The sequence below is a fragment of the Mustela lutreola genome, chromosome 4, assembly GCF_030435805.1.
Source record: "Mustela lutreola isolate mMusLut2 chromosome 4, mMusLut2.pri, whole genome shotgun sequence".
NCBI lineage: Eukaryota > Metazoa > Chordata > Mammalia > Carnivora > Mustelidae > Mustela > Mustela lutreola.
Window position 1 is genome coordinate 40,998,277 of NC_081293.1, and position 22,709 is coordinate 41,020,985.

General features: G+C 35.5%; 1 protein-coding gene across 10 annotated transcripts in view; it reads right to left on the reverse strand.

Annotated features, from left to right (window-relative positions):
- MAPK8 (mitogen-activated protein kinase 8) overlaps positions 1 to 22,709 on the reverse strand; it is a 102,314-nt gene that overhangs the window by 15,925 nt on the left and 63,680 nt on the right. For all 10 annotated transcript variants that reach the window (XM_059169666.1, XM_059169658.1, XM_059169657.1 and 7 more), the window contains 4 exons: positions 20,174 to 20,303; positions 13,771 to 13,829; positions 13,543 to 13,681; positions 2,347 to 2,512 (listed from right to left, as the gene is read on the reverse strand). In XM_059169666.1, the coding sequence (XP_059025649.1) occupies positions 2,347 to 2,512; positions 13,543 to 13,681; positions 13,771 to 13,829; positions 20,174 to 20,303 (494 nt within the window). The remainder of the gene's footprint in view (positions 1 to 2,346; positions 2,513 to 13,542; positions 13,682 to 13,770; positions 13,830 to 20,173; positions 20,304 to 22,709) is intronic.

Here is a 22,709-nt window from a genome sequence, read left to right on the forward strand (position 1 = left end):
AATGGGAGCTGTAATCAATGCTGAAAAGAATCTGCTAGACCAAAAAAAAAAAAAAAAAGGGGGGGGGGCAATTTGGAGATCTCCACTTGGTTCATTAATATACCCTCACATTTTACATCTCTGGTTTGAAAATTTGGTTTAAAAAAAAAAAAAGAGGAGGAGGTAGTTAGATTCATTGTGGTGATCACTTCATAATGTATATGATAACCTGAATCACTATGATGTACACTTGAAACTAACAATAACATTATATGCTTATTCTATACTTCAATTTAAAAAAAAAGAGTAGGTGGTTGCAGTTTAATAGAAGAGGGGAAGAATAAACAAATTAAAAAGAAAGCCTTAGAAACTTGCATTTGTTTTTGAAGTTTCTAGGCACTGTTTAAGAGCAAAAGAAGAAAGGTGAAGAAGTGTGTGTTAGGGAGAGGTGCCCATGCTGGTGGACTTATGAAATCAGAAGTCTGTACTTTCTAATAAAGTTATCATAAAGAGACTGCCAGCCCATTAAACAATCTTAGTAACAAAGGTGGCAATAAATTTTGGAAATCCTGTAGAACTAAAGTTTCTTTAAAATTTCTTATTAAAATTCATATGAATCTACATGATTCAACTTTTAAGAATAAAATTCTAGAGTAAAAGGTAATACTCATAAACCAGTTCAGAGAACAACTCTCTTCCAGGGTTTTGATTTTTGGACTAAATCTACCACAGTAAATTTCCCCTATAGATTTCAGAGAACGACAAACTTTAAATATCCAGAACAAAATTTATGTAGGTAACCTTAAGAAAAACATTTTTTTAAACAAATTTCAAAAGTTCCAAGCATGAGAAGATATTGTCTGGGTTAGTGAAAACTTTCTCAAAATATGGTGTAACTGATTCAAACACAAAACTAGCTTTAAATGGCCTAACTGCTTACTCTATTAGTTTAAATATATTCCATTGTATTACAGTTTGCAAAAAGCTTTATGGTAGCTTGCAATAAAAGACAAAGTTGTTAAAACAAGTGGGGGTGGGATGTTACTGAAAGAAGAAGTTCTAATGTTTAACCTTACTGTTTACTGAAGCAAAAACGGGCAATAAAGTGATCTATACAATTCCTATCTAAGACAGGAAAGCATGTCACTTCTTTATATGATAGTTTGCCTTGGTGCTAATTTTTGGTAGGAAGCTTTCTCCAAGATCACATTTATAGGACACTGAGTGACACAGTATCTGTGACAATTGATAGCTTTATAGCAAATGCAAAAGCAATCTTCATGATGGTGACTGGAAGTCTCATTTCTCAAAAGAAAAGAGTCTAATGCTAAATCTGACTCACTGAATTCTAAGGTATAAAACAATTTTAGAAAGTAAGAAAACATAACAGCATGTTAAAGAAAAGAATAATCATAAATAAAGTATTTGTTTTTAATTAATTCAGAAAAGCAAAGGAAATTAAGCTAAAATCCTCAGTTCAATGCTGTCTTAAAAAACACATCTTGAAGACTGAAGTAATAGTTTCTTGATTCAAAGTGAACCACTGTTTCAGATTCCTTGCTAAAAAGCACACCTAAGGTCCTATTCTAGGGAGTACTTTGGATGAAATTACCACATTTCAAAAGTTATAGTTTAAGTCCATAATAATCCTGTATAGATTTATATATATCCTAAATATCTGAGATTCAACAAAACTCCTTACATTCAACAAAACTCCTTATGTACACACATATATAGAACATTTTTAAAAATACGTGAATACATGCTTGATAATTTTCTTCAACCTTGATTCTAATGCTGAAATATTTAATTGAATATACCCATATAAAATAATGCCATCTCTGTAAGGTGGGACACAGGCTTTGATGAAATAGTTTCTTTTGAAAGATCACCTTAATTATCTCATCAGCTCTGCAGAATGGCCTCACTGTAGCTCCTAAAGTTTATACTAAGTGTTAAAACTTTAGTTTCGTAAGGTTGGAGGTATGTTCAAATATCACTAATGCAAAGTAGGATTATACTAAAGATAAACTGTCAGTACACCATATACTTCCTTGAGCCCCTGTTAGAAATACTCATTTTCAAGTTATAGGCAAGTGAACAGCATACGGCATATATTATTTTAGGAGCCATAGCAATAAATCCTTTATCCAGTTGTAGTATTGATAGTTATGTACTTATGTTTAAATAAACAGGGGCCCCAACTTTTTCCAAAGATTTATAACAAAATTTATAGTTACTTTCAAACTTTTGATAAACATTTCAGTGATACATTTAACTTCTATACACTTCAGCTTAAATATTTACACAAGAAATCTGATAAACAAAAGCAAAAAACGGTATTTCAAGTAAATAGTGTTTGCTGACCGTTTTCTTTGTAGCCCATCCCTAGGATGACCTCAGGTGCTCTGTAGTAGCGAGTCACTACGTAAGGTGTCATCATAAAACTAGTTCCTGCAGTCCTGGCCAGTCCAAAGTCAAGAATCTTCAAAGTGCAGTCTGATTTTACCACGATATTACTGGGCTTTAAGTCCTTCAAAATATTAAAGACAGAAAGTGACTGCTATGATATATACAAACATTTTACAGTTCACAAGTTATTAGATCACTTTTCAAAAAAAAAAAGATTTAATTTATTTATTTGACAGACAGGGAGTGAGTGAGTGAGGACGGGCCGGGCCAGAGGGAGAGAGAGAATCTCAAGGAGACTTCTTACTGAGCGGGGAGCCTGACATGGGGCTCCATATCATGACCCTGAGATCATGACCTGAACTGAAATCAAGACTTGGACATTTAACCCACTGAGTCACCCAGGTGTCCTATTATTAGATCACTTGTAAAACAATTCCTGATAACTACTGTAATTTCTCTCATTATAATTAACATTACTACTCAGATTTATCATAACAGGCAATTCTGAAAAACTAGCTTCATGGCATTTTTCACTTATGAATACATACATACATACTAGAGAATTTGTAATGTTTTATTTTCTAGAAATTGTGATTAGCTAGAAATTATCAATGAAGTGCAATAAAAGCAATTTGTAAGGCATTTCGAAGTTATTATAATAAAAAGGGAATCGTTAAGTTAGCATTTATGCTCACTTGTGTACTAAATTACCAGATTTTTAAAAAATCTCATTTTTAGGGCAGCCCAGGTGGCTCAGTTGGTTGAGTGCTCAACTCTTACTAATTTCGGCTCAGCTCACGATCTCAGGGTCATGGGTTCCAGCCTGTTGGATCTGCACTCAGCAGGGAGTCTCCCTGAGATTCTCCCTCTCCCTCTGCCCTTCCCTCTGCTAGCGTGTTCTCTCTCTCTCAAATAAATATAATCTTTAAAAAAATGAGATTTTTTACAAAATATATTATCTCAGCAAAGTAACACAGCCTGTTCAAGAATTACATATTGCAAGCTTTGATACCACTTCAGTGTCTACTGTGATGGGTAAAGATTAATGGCTCTTTATACTATTGCATTCTAGCCTAGAAATAAGATTCCAACCTTAAATACTTTATTTTGGAAAGGATAAGAGCACAATACAATGTTTTTTAGAAATATTTTTTATCAAGAAAAAAGTTAAAAAAGTGCTTCAAAAATATTGCCTGAAATTCATCTTTGTATAACAATCTATACCTTTCTACAGATGTTACTAACATTGCTAATTATATATGAGAAGACTCAGTGAATTTGTATAAATCTGTGGCAGAGGAAGTAGAACTAACTTAATATTCCAACTTCTCCCCCATACATACATACATACATACATACATACATACATACATATAGCTTCCTTTACATGCAAGGCCCAACTGTGACTAGTTCTAGTCAAAAGGATGGAATGGGAGCAAAGAATAGAAGGGCCATGCACAACATCCTGTCATCTCTTCCCCTGATTTATTGATTAGTACAATTCCAGGTGGACCAGGTGGACCATTCCGTCAGCTGAGGTTGTTGAGTACCTAAGTAAGGCAGAATGCTTTCCCCACCATGATCTGCCCTGGACACACAGTATGGAAAATAAACCTTAGCTGTGTTAAGCTACTGTGAATTTAGGGTTTGTCACCTTGGCATAGCCTAGTGGTAACACTGTAATTTATAATAAGAAATACATATTTGGTCTTTGTCCCAACTACTGGCACAGAGCTCCTAAAAGCCTTAGAATTATCTAAAAGGTAAGAGCAAAAAAGATGAAAGGAGGGCCTTTTGTTATTCATGAGAAGTCCCTTTCCGGGCACCTGGGTGGCTCAGTCAGTTGAACACAGGACTTGATTTTGGCTCAGGTCATGGATGATCTTAGAGTTGTGAGACGGAGCCCCACATGTCTGGCTCCAAAAGATTCTCTCTCACTTCCTCTGCATCACTCCCTCTCTCATCCCTGTACTCCTGCTCTTTAAAAAAAAAAAAAAAAAAAGTCCCTTTTGACCATACAGGAGTTTATGATAATGAGGTCTTTTGTAAAGTTCCAAAGGATGGGGGCTAGTTGTGGGGGTGGGGAAGACAACAAAGTAATTAAAGGGTTGGAACTTCTAGCATTTCTTAGCCCACAACTCCAAGGAGGGAAGAGGGCTAAAGCCTAAGTTCCATCATCAAAGGCCAATGATTTAATCAATTGTGCCAGGTAATGAAGTCTGCATAAAAAAACAAAAGGACTGGTAAGAACTTGTAGTTTGCTGAACATGTAAAGTGCTGGGAGACTGGTACACCCAGAGAGGGCATGGAAGCAGTTCCCCTTCCCATTTACCTTGCCCAATACCTCTCTCCATGTGGCTGTTTTTGAGTTATGTCCTTTGTAACAAACTGGTAATCTAGTAAGTAAAATGTTTTCCTGATTTCTGTGAACCACTCTAGTAAATTAATTGAGCCTGAGGAGGGGGGTTTTTGCAAACCTCTGAATTCCAGCCAGTAGGTCAGAACCACAGGTAACAACCTGGGTTTGAGATTGGCATCTGAACAGCCAGCACTTGTAGGACTGATCCCTCAACCTGTTGGATCTGATGCTATTTCCAGGTAGGTAATATCAGGATTGAGTTAAAATACAAGACACCCAGCTTGTGTCCAGAGAACCTGGACTTGCTTGTGTGGGAAAAACTACCACACATTTGGTATTAGAAGTAATAATGTAAGAGTAAAGGAGACATCTAGAAATGTTTCTCCTTTATACCTGTCTATTCCAACACTGAAATTAGTGTCAGAAATGGGGTGTTACTATTATAAACACAGGATCATAGCTTAGCAGCTTTAGCAGCAGGCAGCAGGGAAACTAATACCAGAGGTTGGACAGGTGATTCAGATTATGTAATAGCAATACATTTCGTGATACTGCCCCTTGCAATAACTTGGAAAGCACAGCACTTGCATAATTAACCTGAAACTCTAGAACAAGGGTTGGCAAGTTAAGGCCTGTCTGTTTTTGTGAAGAAAATTTTATAACACAGTTCTGCCCATTTAACCACCTACTGTATACAGCTGCTTCTGTGCTACAATGGCAGGAGTTGAATAGCTGTGAGACTCTATGACCTGCAAAGCTCAAAATATTTACTATCAAGACTTTATAGAAAAAGGTAGCTAAACTCTGCTCTAGAAGAGATTAGAAAGCAAAACTTTAGTAGTGTGTTGGTGGCTAATGGCAGCATTTGAAAGAATTGGCCAGTTTAAAAACAGATGAAACGGAATCAGAATCTTGAATTTTAGGACCTTGCCATTCTAGAAAAATTAAATGCTACTAAACCCTTAAAAAGGGGGGGGCAGATTGCCCAGTAAATCTCTTCCCTACCAAACTCAAAATATAGATATTCCTTGACTTCATAATGGGGTTATGTCCCAACAAACCCTCATAAGTTGAAAATATCATAAGTTAAAAATGCATTTAATACACCTAACCTATCAAACATCATAGCTTAGGCTAGTCCACCTTAAACATGCTCTGAACACTTATCTTAGCCTACTGTTGGGCAAAATCATCTGACACAAACCCTATTTTATAAAAAAGTATTGGAATATCTCATGTAATTTATTGAGCAGTGTACTGAAAGTGAAAATCGAATGACTCTATGGGTACAGAATACTTATAGGTGTAGCTAACTGGGAGCTGTGGATCACTGTTGCTGCCCAGCATCAAGAGAGATAAGTGTACTACATACTGCTAACCCAGGGAAAAAAATCAAAATTCAAAGTATGAAATGCATATCACTTTTCACACCATTGTAAAATAAAAAAATTAGGTTGAACCACCATAAATGACCATTTGTACTCTCTCATTTTATTAATGAGCCTTGAGAGATTATTTACTGAGGCAATGGAATGTGAGGGAATATGATGTTCACCAAATCTGAAAAATACACTTCATTTGATTAAATATACTTGATTAAATACACTTGATTTAGCCTGGTTTCTCCTCTGCTATCTTTCACCATGAGAAAATAATGTGCCTCAGGGAACCAGCCACTCCTTCAGCCTGGATGCTGAAAACTGAACAAGGACAAACCCTGTCTGACCCCATGATCTGGAGCAGTGCCACACAACCAACCTGCAGAGCCCTGAGCAAGCAATGCTATGTCAAGCCACCAATACTTTGGATTTGTTTTTCATGCATTATTTGCACATAATAAATCTGAAAACCCTTGAGGGAAAAAGAACTGCATTCTTTAGTTGATGAAAATGTCTCAGACCTGCCAACAGAAAAGCCTGAAAGCGTAAAGGCAGACATTAAGTCAAAGACATACAGCCAGGGACTAACAAATATTCTATGAAAATAACTGTAATTAAAAAGAAGATTTCTAAGTTTCTGAGAGAGCTGTACTATCAAAAAACTCCATTAGGCTGTGACTTTTCTAGCCTGAAAACAATGGTTTTCAATTCAGGGCAATTCTGCCCCCAGGGGATAGTTCACAGGGTCTGGAGACATTTTTGGTTGTCACAATTGGGAAGTACTGGTGGCATCTAGTGAATAGAGGCCAGGAATGTGCTAAACATTCTATAGTACACAGGACAGCTCCTCAAAAGAAACAACTCTTCATCCAAATCATCAACAGTGTCGAGACTGAAAAGGACTGCCTTAAAAGGACACCTGGGCCCCCAATCTTGTACAGATAGTAAGCTGAGAAAGCTGAGCGACCCCAAGAAGAACACATTTTCCAATAACCACTTTAGATATACTCAAAAGGACAGTAGAAAAGAAAGACTCTTCACAGAGTAGAGCCAGGTACTACAGAGAACAGTGGACAAAGCATTCCTTGCAGAAATGAGATTTAGGGACTAACCAACCCTCACCTCCACTTTCCCCAAAGGAAGTGACACAGTGTCTTCCCAACAGAATGTCTTTTTAAAAATAATTTTAAAGATGTATTTATTTATTTGAGAGAGAGCACATGTGTGGTGGGACAGAGAGTCTATGTCAAGCACGGATCCCAATACAGGGCTTAATCCCATGATGCTGAGATCATGACCTGAGCCAAAACCAGGAGTCAGATGCTTACCTGACTGTACCACCCAGGGACCTCTGCCCAACAAAATTTCAAATTACAAATGACCAATGACTAAACTTTTCAATTTCCCAAATGGGACTGTTTACTGGATCTGAAGTAGAGATTATGCTCCATCACTTCAGAAATAAATACCTTGACAGACTAGGACTTAGGGTTATCTCCCCTAACCAGGGGATGAGTGTACTAGGTGTAGAATCAAGGGAGCAAAGAAATGTTTGATGACCAGAAGGGTAGACTGTGACAGAGACTAATGCTCACCACTATTCTGAAGTCTGCCTTTCACATTTCTCTGTCCCTTGTAATTAGGCAGGTCCTCATGTTCTGCCAATAGGTTCAGGGCAGAAGTGATGTGTGTCACTTCCAGGCCAAAGCATAGAAGAGGCAGTACACCTGGCTTTCTCCTCCCCTGAAACAATGACCAGGAACTATGCACATGGTGGAGACTGGGTTTCTGAGTTACTGTGTGGAACCCCATTCCCAGTCCTGACTTGTACTAAAACCCTAAGGGATATTTTACCAGGCAAACCATCTTAGACTACAGAGATATTAGGCTGGGGTGAAGGGTATTTAGACTTAGTAGTAGACCAGAGAGATGAGTATCAGTTGTGGCCTCAAGACCACCTACTGGAGTGGGTGTGACCCATTAAACTTCTTGTAAGTTACTTAAGGAACAAACATCAAATAAAACCCTGGAGGAGCAGTCTCCAGAACTTATTGTATGAAGGAAACAGGAACAAGTGACACCAGAGATGTCCTACAGTGAGTTCTGAGGTGCCTGTTCTGATCCCCGGTTCAGGATCCCTTCCAGCTGCTAGCAGTATTGGTTGCTGAGTTTTCAGCAAATCTCTCTCCTGGAATTGTCTTCAGATACAGAGAGCCATCTTTTCCAAGGTCATGCTGCTTCTCAAAGTCCGACTGAGTCACCAGCTGAGGACTTTGGAATGACTGTATATACAACTCAATTTTTCCCTTTGTCCAGTATTACTTCCTTTACACCAAAGATGTTGATGCTGAGGGGACTCCCCAACAAACTTCTTACATGTATATCTTTTCCATCCTAGAGATTGTTTCCCAGATATCCTGACACCTAAGATAAAGGCACATTCCTCTTCATAGGTAACAGATCCTCGTATATCTTACTAGCTCAAATTTATTATGTAAGTTTTCTACAGTATTATTGTATTTTTACCACTTTATCCATCCACACTAAGGGAATATGTTAAAATATCCCAATTGTACCATGTTTGTATAATTCTTCTTTTTTCCACAGTTTAAGGTTTGTGTATTACAACTCCACTGCATATATAAAGTTCTTGACAGTTACTTACCACATAGTAGATTACATCCTTTTTCCTCATAAAGTCACTGAAAAATGCTTTGTCCCTGGCCCCACCATATTCAGTGCAATTGATTAAACAGAATCATCCTTGTTCTCTTGTTTTATTTTCCCATACATCTTTACCAATAACTTTGCTTTCAGTCTTTGGAAGCTAGCTACAATTGTCTGCATTACAGAAGCATACAGTTGTTGTTGGCACTGTGTGTCAAATTTGAACTCTGTTCATTAAGGGGTTAATCCCCTTTACCCATTATGTTATATATTGGTCTTCTGTAATTTAATGTTTCCGTTTTAAGTTTCTTTCTATTTCCTTTGTTTCCTCTTCTATCATGTAGTCTGTGATTTCTGTTTTACTCACCTGCTACCCCATTAATCTGAAAATTTTCTATTTGGAAGGTTTTACTTTACTAAAATCAAATTAACTTCCATGGAGGCAGATTACTGTCCTGGCCCACAGGGCAAAAGAAACTCATCTGCCTCATACAATATATAATGGGATGAGGAAGATAATATACTTCCCCATGTAAAGAGAGTATATATATTTCTCTTATGTTGCCTAAAGATGGCATTAAACATAACATTATAGCAGTTGCATAGGCTATATACCAATTCAGTTAGAATGATAACTAAGAATAAACCTAAATATCTCACATACATGATTGTTATAAAATAGATAACTTGAGCACAAATCTCTGTATTCATTTTGAGTTAGGTTATTTGACACAAGATAGCTCAAAGATATAATTCCACTGAATTAAATATTTTTCAAGAAATTCCTCTCAAATTAGATGCTATTCTTTTCAAAGAATAAGCTAGAACTAAAACTAAAATACAAAAATATACGTCCACATAAAAACCTGCACACACACGTTCTTGCCAGCATTGCTCATGATAGCAAGCCAAATGTCTCTCAGGTGATGAATGGATATACAAAATGTGGTATACATCCATAAAGCAAACTATTATTTCACAATAAGAAGAAATGAAGTACTGATACATGATAAATAGATGGACGAACCTTGAGAACACTAGGCTAGGGAAGAGAAGCCAGACACAAAAGACCACATTATATATAAATAATTCCATTTATATGAAATATCCAGAATAGGCAAATATATGGAGATAGAAAGTAGGTTAGTCGTTGTGTACGGCCAGGGGTGAAGGGAGTAACAGGAACCAAAGGCTAATAAGTACATGATTTCTTTAAGGTTGGTGAAAATGTTCTAAAATTATATTGTGGTGATGGTTGTACAATCTTTGAGTATAATTACATACTTTATGAACTGTATGGTATGTGAATTACATGTCAATAAAGCAGTTAAAAAACAGATTACAAAAATATAAACTATTTCTGTATATATGAGAAATACAACTCTGATACTCAATTTTATGTAATTGGTAATGACAGCAGGATATTTTATATACTACTTCATTTCAGAGCAAAACTAAGCTTATACTACTCCATGTAAATCAGTGAAACACAACTTTCCCAAAATATAATTAAAGGAAAATGGAAAATGGAAGAGTAGACCGCTCCACAGAAACACCAAAAAGCAGAGCAAAATGGATCAGAAAAAACTTTTTCAGAAATCTGGAAAACAGTCAAATGTTCACAACAACCAAGTAAATGCAGAATCAAGAAAAACGCAAATTAAAAACAAGAGAAAAGATGTGTGGTGTTTTCACTAGCCCCTGTCCCACCCATCTTCCTGGTTGGGTGGGAGGGTCTTAAAGAAAGCAGCCTACATTCTCACTGTGGGACTCTAGATTGGGCTAGACAGAGGGCATTTCTCAAAAACACTGTGAGGCAAATGAATAACCCATTATGCCTGTGACAAAACATTAAAGTTAAAGAAAACATGACATGGCATACCATCAAGTGTGCAAAAAATGCATGATGGAAGTCCCAAATAAGAGGCAAAAAAAGAAAAAAAATGGAGCAGAAAAAATGACCGAAAACTTACAAATTTATGAAAGACATAAACCTACACATTCAAGCTATTTAGTGAACTCCAAGGATAAAAGCAAAAGAGATCTACACTAAGACACATTTTAAACTGCTGAAAACTAAACACAAAAAGAAAATCTTAAGAATCAGGAGAAGCAATTTGTTACTTGTAAGAGATTCTCAATGAAATTAACAAGTGATTTCTCAAAAGAAATCATACAGGTCAAAAGGCAGTGAAAAGAAACATTTAAACTGCTGAAAGAAAAACAATGCCAAACAAAAATTCTATATCTCCTTCAAAAGGACACTCAGTAGTAAACTGAAGCTGTAAGAAGAAATAAAAAATTCTAGTAAAGGTAATTACATAGGTATACACAAAGGTCAGTATTACTATGTTTAGGGCTTCTCACTCCTAATTTCTTCCAATATGATTTAAAAGACAAATGCATTAAACAATAATTACATTTTTATCTTATTGGGCACACAGTGTATAAATATATAAGCTACAACACAATGGGGGAAGAACAGATTATATACAGGAGTAGAGTTTTTGTGACAATAAGGTGGTAATAATTCAAAATAAATTGTTATAAGTTAAAGAGATAATCCCAATCCCAATGGTAGCCTTTAAGAAATACTCCCTCCAAAGATAGGAGAATATGTATTTTCTAAGTGCACATGGATTATTCTCCAGAACAGACCACATGTTAGGTGACTGAACAAGTCTCAACAAATTTTAAAAGATGGAAATTATACAATGTATCTTCTCTGACCACAATGGAATGAAGCTAGAAATCAAGAAATAAGGAATACTGGAAAATTCACAACCAAAGGGACAAAGAACAATTCATAAGGAAAACGAGAAAATACTTTGAGATGAATGAAAATGAAAACACAATACACAAAAATTTAGGGAATACAGAAAAAGCAAGCTCAGAGGACAATTTCATAACTGTGTTTAAGCTGCTAATAAGTCTGTGTTATTTTGTTATGGTGGCTCAAGAAAACTAATACAATATAAGTAAATAGAAAGACATTCATGGGTGTCCGTGAATTGGAATACTAAATATAGGTTAAAAAGACAAAACAACCCAAGCAATCTACAGAGTCAATAAATGAAATCTTTATTAAATTCCAGTGGCCTTTCTGCAGAAATGGAAAAGCTGATATTTTCAAATCCACATGAGTCACAAGGAGCCCTGAATAGTCAAAACAATGTTTAAAAAGAAGAATAAAGTTGGAGGGTTCACACTTTCCCATTTTTCAAAACTTACTAGATGGCTACAGTATCACTTTATCTGTTTTTTTCTTTCATTGATCGTGCTTTTGGTACCATTTGTAAGAATTTATTGTCAAGTCATTACGGTTTACCCTTATATTTTTTTTTAAGAGTTTTATAGCTTTAGCTTTTATGTTTAGGTCATTGACCCATTCTAAGTTAATTTTTGTGTATGGTGTGAAGGAAGGATCCAAATTCATTCCTTTGTTTGTGAAAATCCAATTGTCCTACCCCACTTATTAAAGATACTTATTTTTTCCCAACTGAATGGTCTTTGACACCCTTGTTGAAAATTACATAGGTAGGTGATTTTATTTCTGGACTCTTATAAGTTCTCTATTCCACCAGTCTATGTCTGTGTCCTTACAGCAGTCCCACATAATTCTGATACTTGAATTTCATGAAAACTAAAAACTTTTGTGCAACAAAGGATATCAAGAAAGTGAAAAGACAATATACAAAATGAGAGAAAATATTTACAAATCATGTATCTGATCAGGGTCTAGTATCTTATATATATTATACTTATACAATATATAAAGAGTTTCTATAACTCAACTTATATATATGTATATATATAATATATAAAGAACTTACATATATAATATATAAAGAATTTCTATAACACAACAATGAAAAGACAAAACAACCCAATTTTAAAAAATGGCCAAAGGTCTTGAACAGACACTTCTCCCAAAAAGATATACAAATGACCAACGAGTATATGAAAGCATTCAACATCTTTAGTCATTAGGGAAATGCAAATCACAAGGAGATACCACTTTGTACTCACTAGGATGGTTAGAATAAAAGCCAGCAAGTATTGGCAAAGATCTGGAGAAATCAGAACCTTCACACATTGCTATGGGGAATGCAAAACGGTATAGCCACTGTTGAGTACAGTTTGGTAGTTGTTCTAAAAGTTAAATATATATATACCATGGGCCCCAATCCTGGAAAGATACTCAAAAGAATTGAAAACAGGAACTCAGACAAATACTTGTATATGAATGTTACAGCAGCACTATCCACAAAAGCTAAAAGGTAGAAATAATGCAAATGTCTATCAGTGGATGAATGGATAAACAAAATGCAGTACATATATATATTATTATATCATTCAGTCATAAAAAGGAATGAACTATTGATACATGCTACAATATGAATGAGACTGGCAACATTATGCTAAATTAAAGAAACTAAACACAAAAGGTTACATATGATTCCATTTATATGAAATATCCAGAAGAGATAAATCCACAGACACAGAAAGCCAACTGGGATGAGGCCAAGGGCTAGGGAGAGAGAGATGGGGACTGACTGCTTAATGGGTATGAGGATTCTGGGGGCAATGAAAATATTTTGAAATTTTCTATCGGTGATAGATGAACAATGTCATGGATATAGTAAATGTCAATGAATTGAACCCTTTAAGATGGTTAATTTTATGTTGGTGAATTTCACCTCAATAGTTTAAAAAAAGAATATGATTATAGTTTTTTCTACTAACCCGATGAATAATTCCAGCAGAGTGAAGGTGCTTGATTCCACACAGCATCTGATAGAGAAGGTAGGACATTCTCTCATGATCTAGTTCCATCTGAATCACTTGGCAAAGATTTGCATCCATGAGCTCCATGACTATGTAACTTCATGGGTGAAAAAAGATGACAGCTAAAGTGTACAGCAACAGTCTAAGAATAATGTATAAACATAAAATTTTAATTATCACACTTACACATCTTGAAATTCTTCTAGGGATTTCTGTGGTGTGAAAACATTCAAAAGGCCAATTATCTGTGGTAAAAAGCAAAGAGACAAAAAAATTAGACAGCACTACTACTAATAATACTTTCATTTAGGAACAGCAAATACATGGGTTAAAAAAAATCCATCGTCAGTATAAAAATTTTGAAACCTTATGTTCTAAGCCCATGTACTCTCTCTTATTTTACATATTAAGACTTTATGTCCAGGGATTGGGGGCAGGGAGGGAACCAAAGCACACAGGATCTTTAGGGAGGTGAAAATACTCTGTATGGTACTATAATAGTAGATATTATGTCATTACACATAGGTCCACACCCAAAGAATGTATAACATCAAGAGTGAACCCTAATGTAAACTACTGACTCTGAATAATAAGGATGCATCGAGTGATTATAATGAAAGTACCAGTCTGGTGGGGGGGTACAGATAATGAGGGAGGCTATGCATGTGTGGGGGCAGGGGGTGTATGGGAGATCTCTGCACCTTCCTCTCATTTTGCCGTGAACCTAAAAATGCTCTTAAAAAAACACACACACAAAACTATCAACAGAAGAGCTCCACATACCCATTCCATTTATGAATACTCAATTATCAAGGATCTATATTATACAATTCTCTATAAAATTTGTAAGCAAATTTTTAAATATCTTCTACCAGCTCTTATCTAATTTAATACCTGTATATAATCTCAACCCTCCCTGTAACACCCTCAGTTTTTCATAGTACTGAACATTCCCAGTTTTCTTCATTCCCAAACTATTCAATGGTTCATCCAGAGACATGCCCTCTTTCCCACCATTCTGTCTTCCTAATCCTTTTCTTTCCTCTACCTGTACTGTATTACCTATATTACATAGGCAATATATGTTGCTGTTGGTTTTTTTTTTTTGTTGTTTGTTTGTTTTTGCCTAAACATCTCTATGTGGATAATTTCCAAATATACATTAAAAGTTCTTGCTTAGGGGCACCTGGGTGGCTCAGTGAGTTAGGCCTCTGCCTTTGGCTCGGGTCATGATCCCGGGGTCCTGGGACCGAGCCCCGCATAGGGCTCCCTGCTTGGCAGGGAGCCTGCTTCCCTTCCTCCCTCTCTGCCTGCTTCTCTGCCTACTTGTGATCTCTGTCAGGTAGAGAAATCAAAATCTTTATTGAAAAAAAAAAGGGGGGCGCCTGGGTGGCTCAGTGGGTTAAGCCGCTGCCTTCGGCTCAGGTCATGATCTCAGGGTCCTGGGATCGAGTCCCGCATCGGGCTCTCTGCTCAGCAGGAAGCCTGTTTCCCTCTCTCTCTCTGCCTGCCTCTCCATCTACTTGTGATTTATCTCTGTCAAATAAATAAATAATAATTAAAAAAAAACTTAAAAAAAAAAAAAAAGTCCTGGGGCGCCTGGGTGGCTCAGTGGGTTAAAGCCTCTGCTTTCGGCTCAGGTCATGGTCTCAGGGTCCTGGGATCGAGCCCTGCATACGGCTCTCTGCTTGGTGGGGAGCCTGCTTCCTCTCTCTTTCTCTTTCCTGCCTCTCTGCCTACTTCTGATCTCTGTCTGTCAAATAAATAAATAAAATCTTAAAAAAAAAAAAAGTCCTTGCTTAGTTTGTAAGTCTCAAATATATATTGCCTATATATTGCCACTTCACATGAAAATCTCAAAAACATAAAATTGAACTCATTATCATTCCTATCCAAACCCTTTACTTTTCCAGAGTGCCTCCTCTTTTATAAGAGAAGGTTTAGTAAAAGAGAAGGCTCACAGTGATTTTTTACTTTTTTAATATTTGCACCATAATAAATATTGAAAAGAATACTATCCCATTCTCCTGTCAGCTGAACTTTAACCTCTTCTTCCCATATAGATAGAGGATTTTAACATCTCATCTAGATTGTTCATACTATAATTACTTCTAACATTAAGGTTCCTTAAACATTAAGGAAACCTTAAACAATGGTTTCCATTGTATTGCTTACAATATGGTAACAAAACAAAAACAAAAAACAAACCAGATCATATTACTGACCTCTTCAAAAACTTAATACCAGAAAAAAAAAAAAATCCAAAACTCCCTTGCAATACATTCAAAGTCTTCCTTCCAGGACAGAACATCAATCCAGTTCATCTCCTGTTAAACTCTCTATTAAACTTGATACTTTAGCCATCCTAAATAAGTTTAAACAATGTTACCTTTAAAAATTTTCAATGCCTTAAACATACTCCTCCCTGTCCTTGTCAAATTTACCTACTGAATCCAGTTACCTTCAAAATTGATTATGTAGTCTGACAACCTCTAGTCCTTGACAGGTTGCTGAATATTTTCTTTACTTAGTCCCCACAATATCTTATATGTTATCATGGCATTTAACACAGTATTGTGTAGTCTCATTTTCAAGCCTCATCCTTATCACACCAGGATCTTTGTTAGAAAGAATTATTCACTTTTTCAGCCCTGGCACCATAGGGAGATACCTGACACACATTTTTAAAACATTTGTTGACAATTAGGGATAGGAAAGTTTTTCTAGGCCAACTTCATGGGACAGAATCTATGTCATTCATCTAAGCATAAAGCTTTGCTTATAGAAGGTATTCAAATATTTGGTCAGTGAATAAACTCAGAAAAATAATTTCCAGATCAGAAAAGGTCAAACAAATTTGTTTAAGATAGGGAAAGTGATAATAAAAATGCATCCAGCTACTCTAAATGAATTAATTCCAGACTCCTAGATAGAGGAATGCACATCTAGAGACTCAGAGAAATAGTAAAACTCTTCATATCTGAGAAATCCTATAGTAGAAGAGAAGTGTTAAAGATGAAGAGCATATAAAGACAAGAGATTAGTGGTTGCTTAGAGCTAAGAGGGGTGGGAGATAGGAAAATAAGAGCTAAACAATATGGAGTTTTTCAGAGGTGACGAAAATGTTCCAGAAATATGGAAAGTCACATATACCAGTGAATATACTAAAAACCATTGAATTGTACATATTAAATGAATAAATTGTACAGTATGTGAATTGCATCTCAATAAAGCAATTATAAAATAAAAAATTAAGACACCTGTCTTACTTTTCAAAAAGGAAAGTAATGGAAATTATATCAATCAATGACTGGACAGTCAAACAAAAGTCAAGGACTGATTAAGTGGTTGATATATAAGTACTTTGAGAGAATTAACACTTATTAGGAGCAGGTAAAAATTCACTGACAAACTGTACTTCCTTCTGTGAATAAAACGACAATGACAACAAAGAATAGCAGCAGTAGATCAGAAACATGACCAGATAAGTATATGAAGACCTCAAAAAGGCATCATAATATCCATGTGAATAAGATGCAGAATTCGGGAGTGATGGGTAATTTTTATAGTTACACATGTCATTTTTGTGGTATACCCAAGGGTCACTAATGAACTAATCCAGCAATTATGAAGGCATCCTGAGCAAAACTGGGATGTGAAACTAGCAAGTAAAAAGTCAGAACAAAGGAAAAAGCAATCCCCAACAGTCTGGGAAAAGAAATCAGATTTCACATGTGAAATTCTAGGGAGGGATAGGAAGTACTATACTTAACTTCCAAAACCAAAAGACAAAAAGTAAAAGATGGGGGGCACCTGGCTTGCTCAGTCAGTACAGCATGTGACTCCTGATTTTGAAGTTATAAGTTCAAGCCCCAAGTCAGGTGTGGAGCTTATTTAAAAATAAAATCTTAGTAAAAGACAGTAAAGATGTGATGTATTAGCAGGCCTGTGACAAAGAATAACTTGCTAAGACAATGTGAATCAAATGGTGACCTGATTTCTAAACAGGATTATAATGTCCATGGTTAAGAGGAGATAACATGCCTTAGTTATCTTGGAGAATTCAATCAGACATGGAAGTACTGTGTGCTAGGTGGCATACCAAAGTATGTTTGTTTTTTTTTTTTTTTTTTTTTTTTTTTTTAAAAGATTTTTTTTTTTTTATTTATTAATTTGACAGAGAGAAATCACAAGTAGATGGAGAGGCAGCCAGAGAGAGAGAGGGAAGCAGGCTCTCTGCTGAGCAGAGAGCCCGATGCGGGACTCGATCCCAGAACTCTGAGATCATGACCTGAGCCGAAGGCAGCGGCTTAACCCACTGAGCCACCCAGGCGCCCCCAAAGTATGTTTGGAGATATGTGACCAAGTTGAAAGACAAACTCAAAAATATCTATGAAAACAGTAGGATATGCACAACGATTTGAATGTATCTAGTACCACTGAAGTATATGCTTAACATGGCTAAGAATAGTGAATTTTGTTATATATATAATACATTATATATATATATCATATTTATATTATTTTACCACAATTAAAAAAAAAGAAGTGGGAAAAAACACAGATGTTTAGACCAGCAAAGAGATTATCTGTGTGGAACATGAAACTGTTGAAAAGGCAAAACATTACAAAAACGTCTATCCATTAGGAGTATAAAAATTCCATTATTATTTCTGGTTTCTCTGTATTGCTGACCCTTGAACAACATGGGTTCAAACTGTGTAGGTTCACTTATACATGGACTTTTTTGGGTAAATATAGTACAGTACTGTGCAAGAATTTTCCTTATGATTTTAGTTAACATTTTTCATCTAGCTTACTTTAAGAACACATATAATATACAAAATATGTGTTAATCAACTACTTATGTTATCAGTAAGGCTTCCAGTCAAGAGTAAGCTATCAGTTGTTAAGTTTGGGGTTGTCAAAGTTATATGCAGATTTCAACTGCACAGGGGGTTGACATTCCTAACTCCCACATTGTTCACGGGTCAACTATATTTAGTTTTATATTCATTCTCTGAACAAATATGTTTTAAACATCTACTCTGTATCAGTACTCTTCTAGGTGTCAAGGGTACTGCTTGTGTGGACTCTGACATCCCCCATCAAAGGGTTAACTATGTGAAACATGCTTTCCGTGCCCTCCATCTAGTTGATGGAACCAAGTTTTTTTTTGCAGTCACTGAAGCTCAAGAAATAGAAGTCATTGGCCATGTACCTAATGCAAAACTAAGCAATATCACCACCATCATCACCATGAAACAGACTACAAGGGGGCATGAGCAGCTAGCTCTATCTGAGGGCAGGAGGCCACCAGAAAAACCCTGACAAGCAACATGGCTGGCTCCCATCTAGAACAAGAATGGCTAACACGACTTGTTCCCTATCACTGACTTTAATCTATACCTCTTTTTAAATGCTGTTCTTTCTCTCTGGGAGGCCATTTTCCTTCAACAAGCCAATTTTTACCCCATTTTAAGAATTAGTCTAAAGCCATGTTTTCTCAAAGCTTTCCCATTTCATGAAACCTCATGCAATCTTCTCTCTCCTGAAATCTTAGCACTTATTTTTCATCTACCACAATTTGACCAACTTCCACTGCCTTATAATATATGATATTTCATTATGTATTTGTCTTCATAATAACACTATATGTTATCCCAAATAAGAAGCCTCATCCTTAACTTCCATGAATTTTCCCCTTCAGTGACTAATCTAGTAACTCCAGCACACACAGGCTTGCACAGTTAGCTTTCAAAATGTTGTAAACTGTGTTATCTGCAATCAGAAAGTACTGAGCTTATTTTATTTTACAAACTCCTTTGGACAAATACTACAAGACGTCTCCAGTCAGATGCTTTTGGTTTAGTACTTCATAAAACTCTCCCTTGTATATACTCCTAGTTTATTTCCTCTCAGCTGAGAGAGATGACTCCATTAAAATAATCATAAAAGCATACTTAATTAAATTTAAAAAAGTGTAACTATGTCTTCTCAAAATGAAAGTTATATGTTTAAGTCATTATAATCATTAGGGAAAAGGAATTAAGGATATTTCCCTAACTTCATTTAAATATTTTTTGAAGTTTCTGCTAAATTGCTTTATAAAATTACAGACTATCTTGAACCTAAAGTGACCAGTGAGTATCAGTATCACTTTAAAAAGTGTGAGTAGGGTAGGGAGAAATGATTTGAACTTTGTATCTAATATTATTGAATAAAATTCCACTGTCAAAGTAAAATGGGAGCAATTTCATCTCTGTGCTAAGGCTGGAGTTTTCTGAAATGTCAGCCTGACAGAAAACAAAAAGTAGAAAATGAGATCAAGCCTAAATAAAGTTCTAAAACACCTACTTCTTTTAAAACCCCCTGTGCAAATTAAATGTCAGAAAACTATACAATCTAAATTTCAGAAGCTGTCCTCTTGTGATATAATTTACAGTGTAGATATACACCCCTTTTAAATAATGTTTCAATCCAGAAGAATTTAAAGCACCTAATATATTTTTTAAAGTTTTTGTTATGTATTCATGAACAAATCTTGATTTCATCTATACTTATGAAATTTTCTAAAATGTTCACTTACATTTTTGTGATTAACACATTTCATAAGAACTAGCTCTCTGTAAGCCCGTTTAGCATGAGTCTGGTTCTGAAATGGCCGGCTTAGCTTCTTGATTGCAACATTTCTTTCAAGAATGGCATCATAAGCTGCACTGTAACAAGAAATTCAAAACCAACAAAAAACCTTTAAAATGTGTAAAACTGAATTTATGAAACATTCATGCAGATTCCTTACTTTCTCCAAAGATAAAATGCAATTGTATCAATTTCCAATCTTTGATTTTCAACATGTTTCTTCTATACCTATTACAGCATATTCCAACAATGTATAGCATTGTTAACTGTTTCTTAAAATGCTAATATATTCAATGGACTGTGAAGACAGACACAGTGCTTGTTCACTGGGTGTCCTCCAAGGTCAACCTAGCATACAATGGGCACTCAATGCACAAATTTTTAATGAGTATTCAGGTCCAATAGATAGCTTCAAGCCTAAGGGAATCCTTCATCCTGTACCTACCTCAAGGAAAGACAGGATTAAAGAATACATATGGTCAAAAATTCTACCCAAATACTTGCTGAAGAATTCTACATAAGTAGATCACTTACATCTTCCATGGACACAACAAAATGAATGCAGAAAGAGAAAAGAATACACATATAAAGGTATCTAAAAGGTTATTTTACAACATAAAAAGCACTTAAGATTTGTATTAAGGAAGAATTAAAAAATCAAGTTTACAAATATAAATGCCAGATCTCAGGACACTGGAAGCTGCTTTGTAACTGTTAATGAAAAACCTATAATTCTGTGACATAACACCATCCTCATTACTCTTCCTATCTCCTACCATGTGATGGTGACTAAAAAGCATGTTTTGCAAATGACAGAGCAGAGAAAGTAAAGCACAAATAAGGAGAACTATCTTAAAATTATAGAATATTATGATTGAAAGAGACTTTAAAAATCATTTGAATTCACCACACCTAGAGGTTACATTGCCCAAGGTTTAATCAGAAAGTTAAAAGCAAAGCTGAGACCAAAAGACGAAGACACGAGGTTATTACTTTTCATACTTGACTACCTAAAATACTGTAGGACTTCTGTTTATGTGATATTTGGAAAGTTTACACACTGCTAATTAAAATTATTCTCTCATCTAACTGAAAACTTGAGTTTGTTCTCTAGCTATCTCACTATATCAAACGTACTGAAGAAATATATATTAAGACATTGGTTCTCTGGCATAAATGGACACATCTACACATAATATATATGCCTTAACTATAGTGTGTGTGTGTATATATACACACATACATACACACATGGCATACACAAAACAGACACATATAGCAAAACAGACATAAATATTATAACCTTAAGTTAGAAAATGTCATATTTACAGATATGTTCTCTCCAATTTAAAAACAAACAAACATTAGGGGTCATAAAAAAATAGAAGTTTTGACTGTTTCAGATCAAGTATGTTTTATTTGTAAGCTTTAAATTCATTCCTATTAAAATTTTATTCTGTTAAATCAAAGTAATATTTCAAACTCTAAAGTATCTGAGTAGGCTGCACTACTTTGTATTTAGATTTAGAGTTAGATTTCTAATTGTTGATACTTAAATGTGCACAAACTAGAGATCTCAACCAGGCCCCTATGAATCTTACTATCTATCAATGGGCCCAGAATAATACCTTTAAAAAAAATTCAAGTTCTTCAACTGATTCTGATGGTAACAGAGTGAGTTTAAAAAAAATTTTTTTTAAAGATTTAGTTATTTTAGAGAGAGAGTGAGAAAGAGAGAGAGAGAGGGAAAGCACACAGTGGGAAGGGGCAGAGGGAAAGAGAAATTTAAGCTGACTCCACATAGAGTGTGGGACCCCATGTGGGGCTCAAATTTATGACCTGGAGATCACAACCTGAGCTGAAACAGAGTCAGATACTTAAGCATTGTGCCACTCAAGTGCCCCCAGAAAGCATATTTTAATTTTTTTTTTAAATTTATTTGAGAGAGAGCATGTGCGTGTGTGTGTATGTGCACGAGCATGGGGCGGGGCAGAGGGAGAGGGTGAAGCAGACTCTCCACTGAGCAGGGAGCCCAATAGGATCGAAGATCACAATCTGAGCTGAAGGCAGAGGCTAACCAACTGAGCCACCCAGGGACCCAACAAAAAACATTTTAAACACTATTAAGAAGCTTATAAACACTACTACATTCCTTACAACTACCATGTAAATTTGGTGAGAAAACTGGATTAGAAGTGTTAATTTGCTATGAGTCACAAATACATCATAAAGCTAGAATCTGAACCATGAGCTGGTTTTCAGAATCCTTCCTGTATTGACTGTAGCACACTATTTTCTTTAAATTTAATTTGTGTTTTGATAAATGTGGTTGGTTAAAATGACAATCAACCAGCCAATAATACTTTATAAAATTACCCAAATTCTGAAATTTCTGGTATTATAAATTACTTCAAGAGTAAAGAAAGAGAATGAATGCTACTGTTCCCATTAGAGAAATCTGTTAGATTTTAGTATTTTACCAT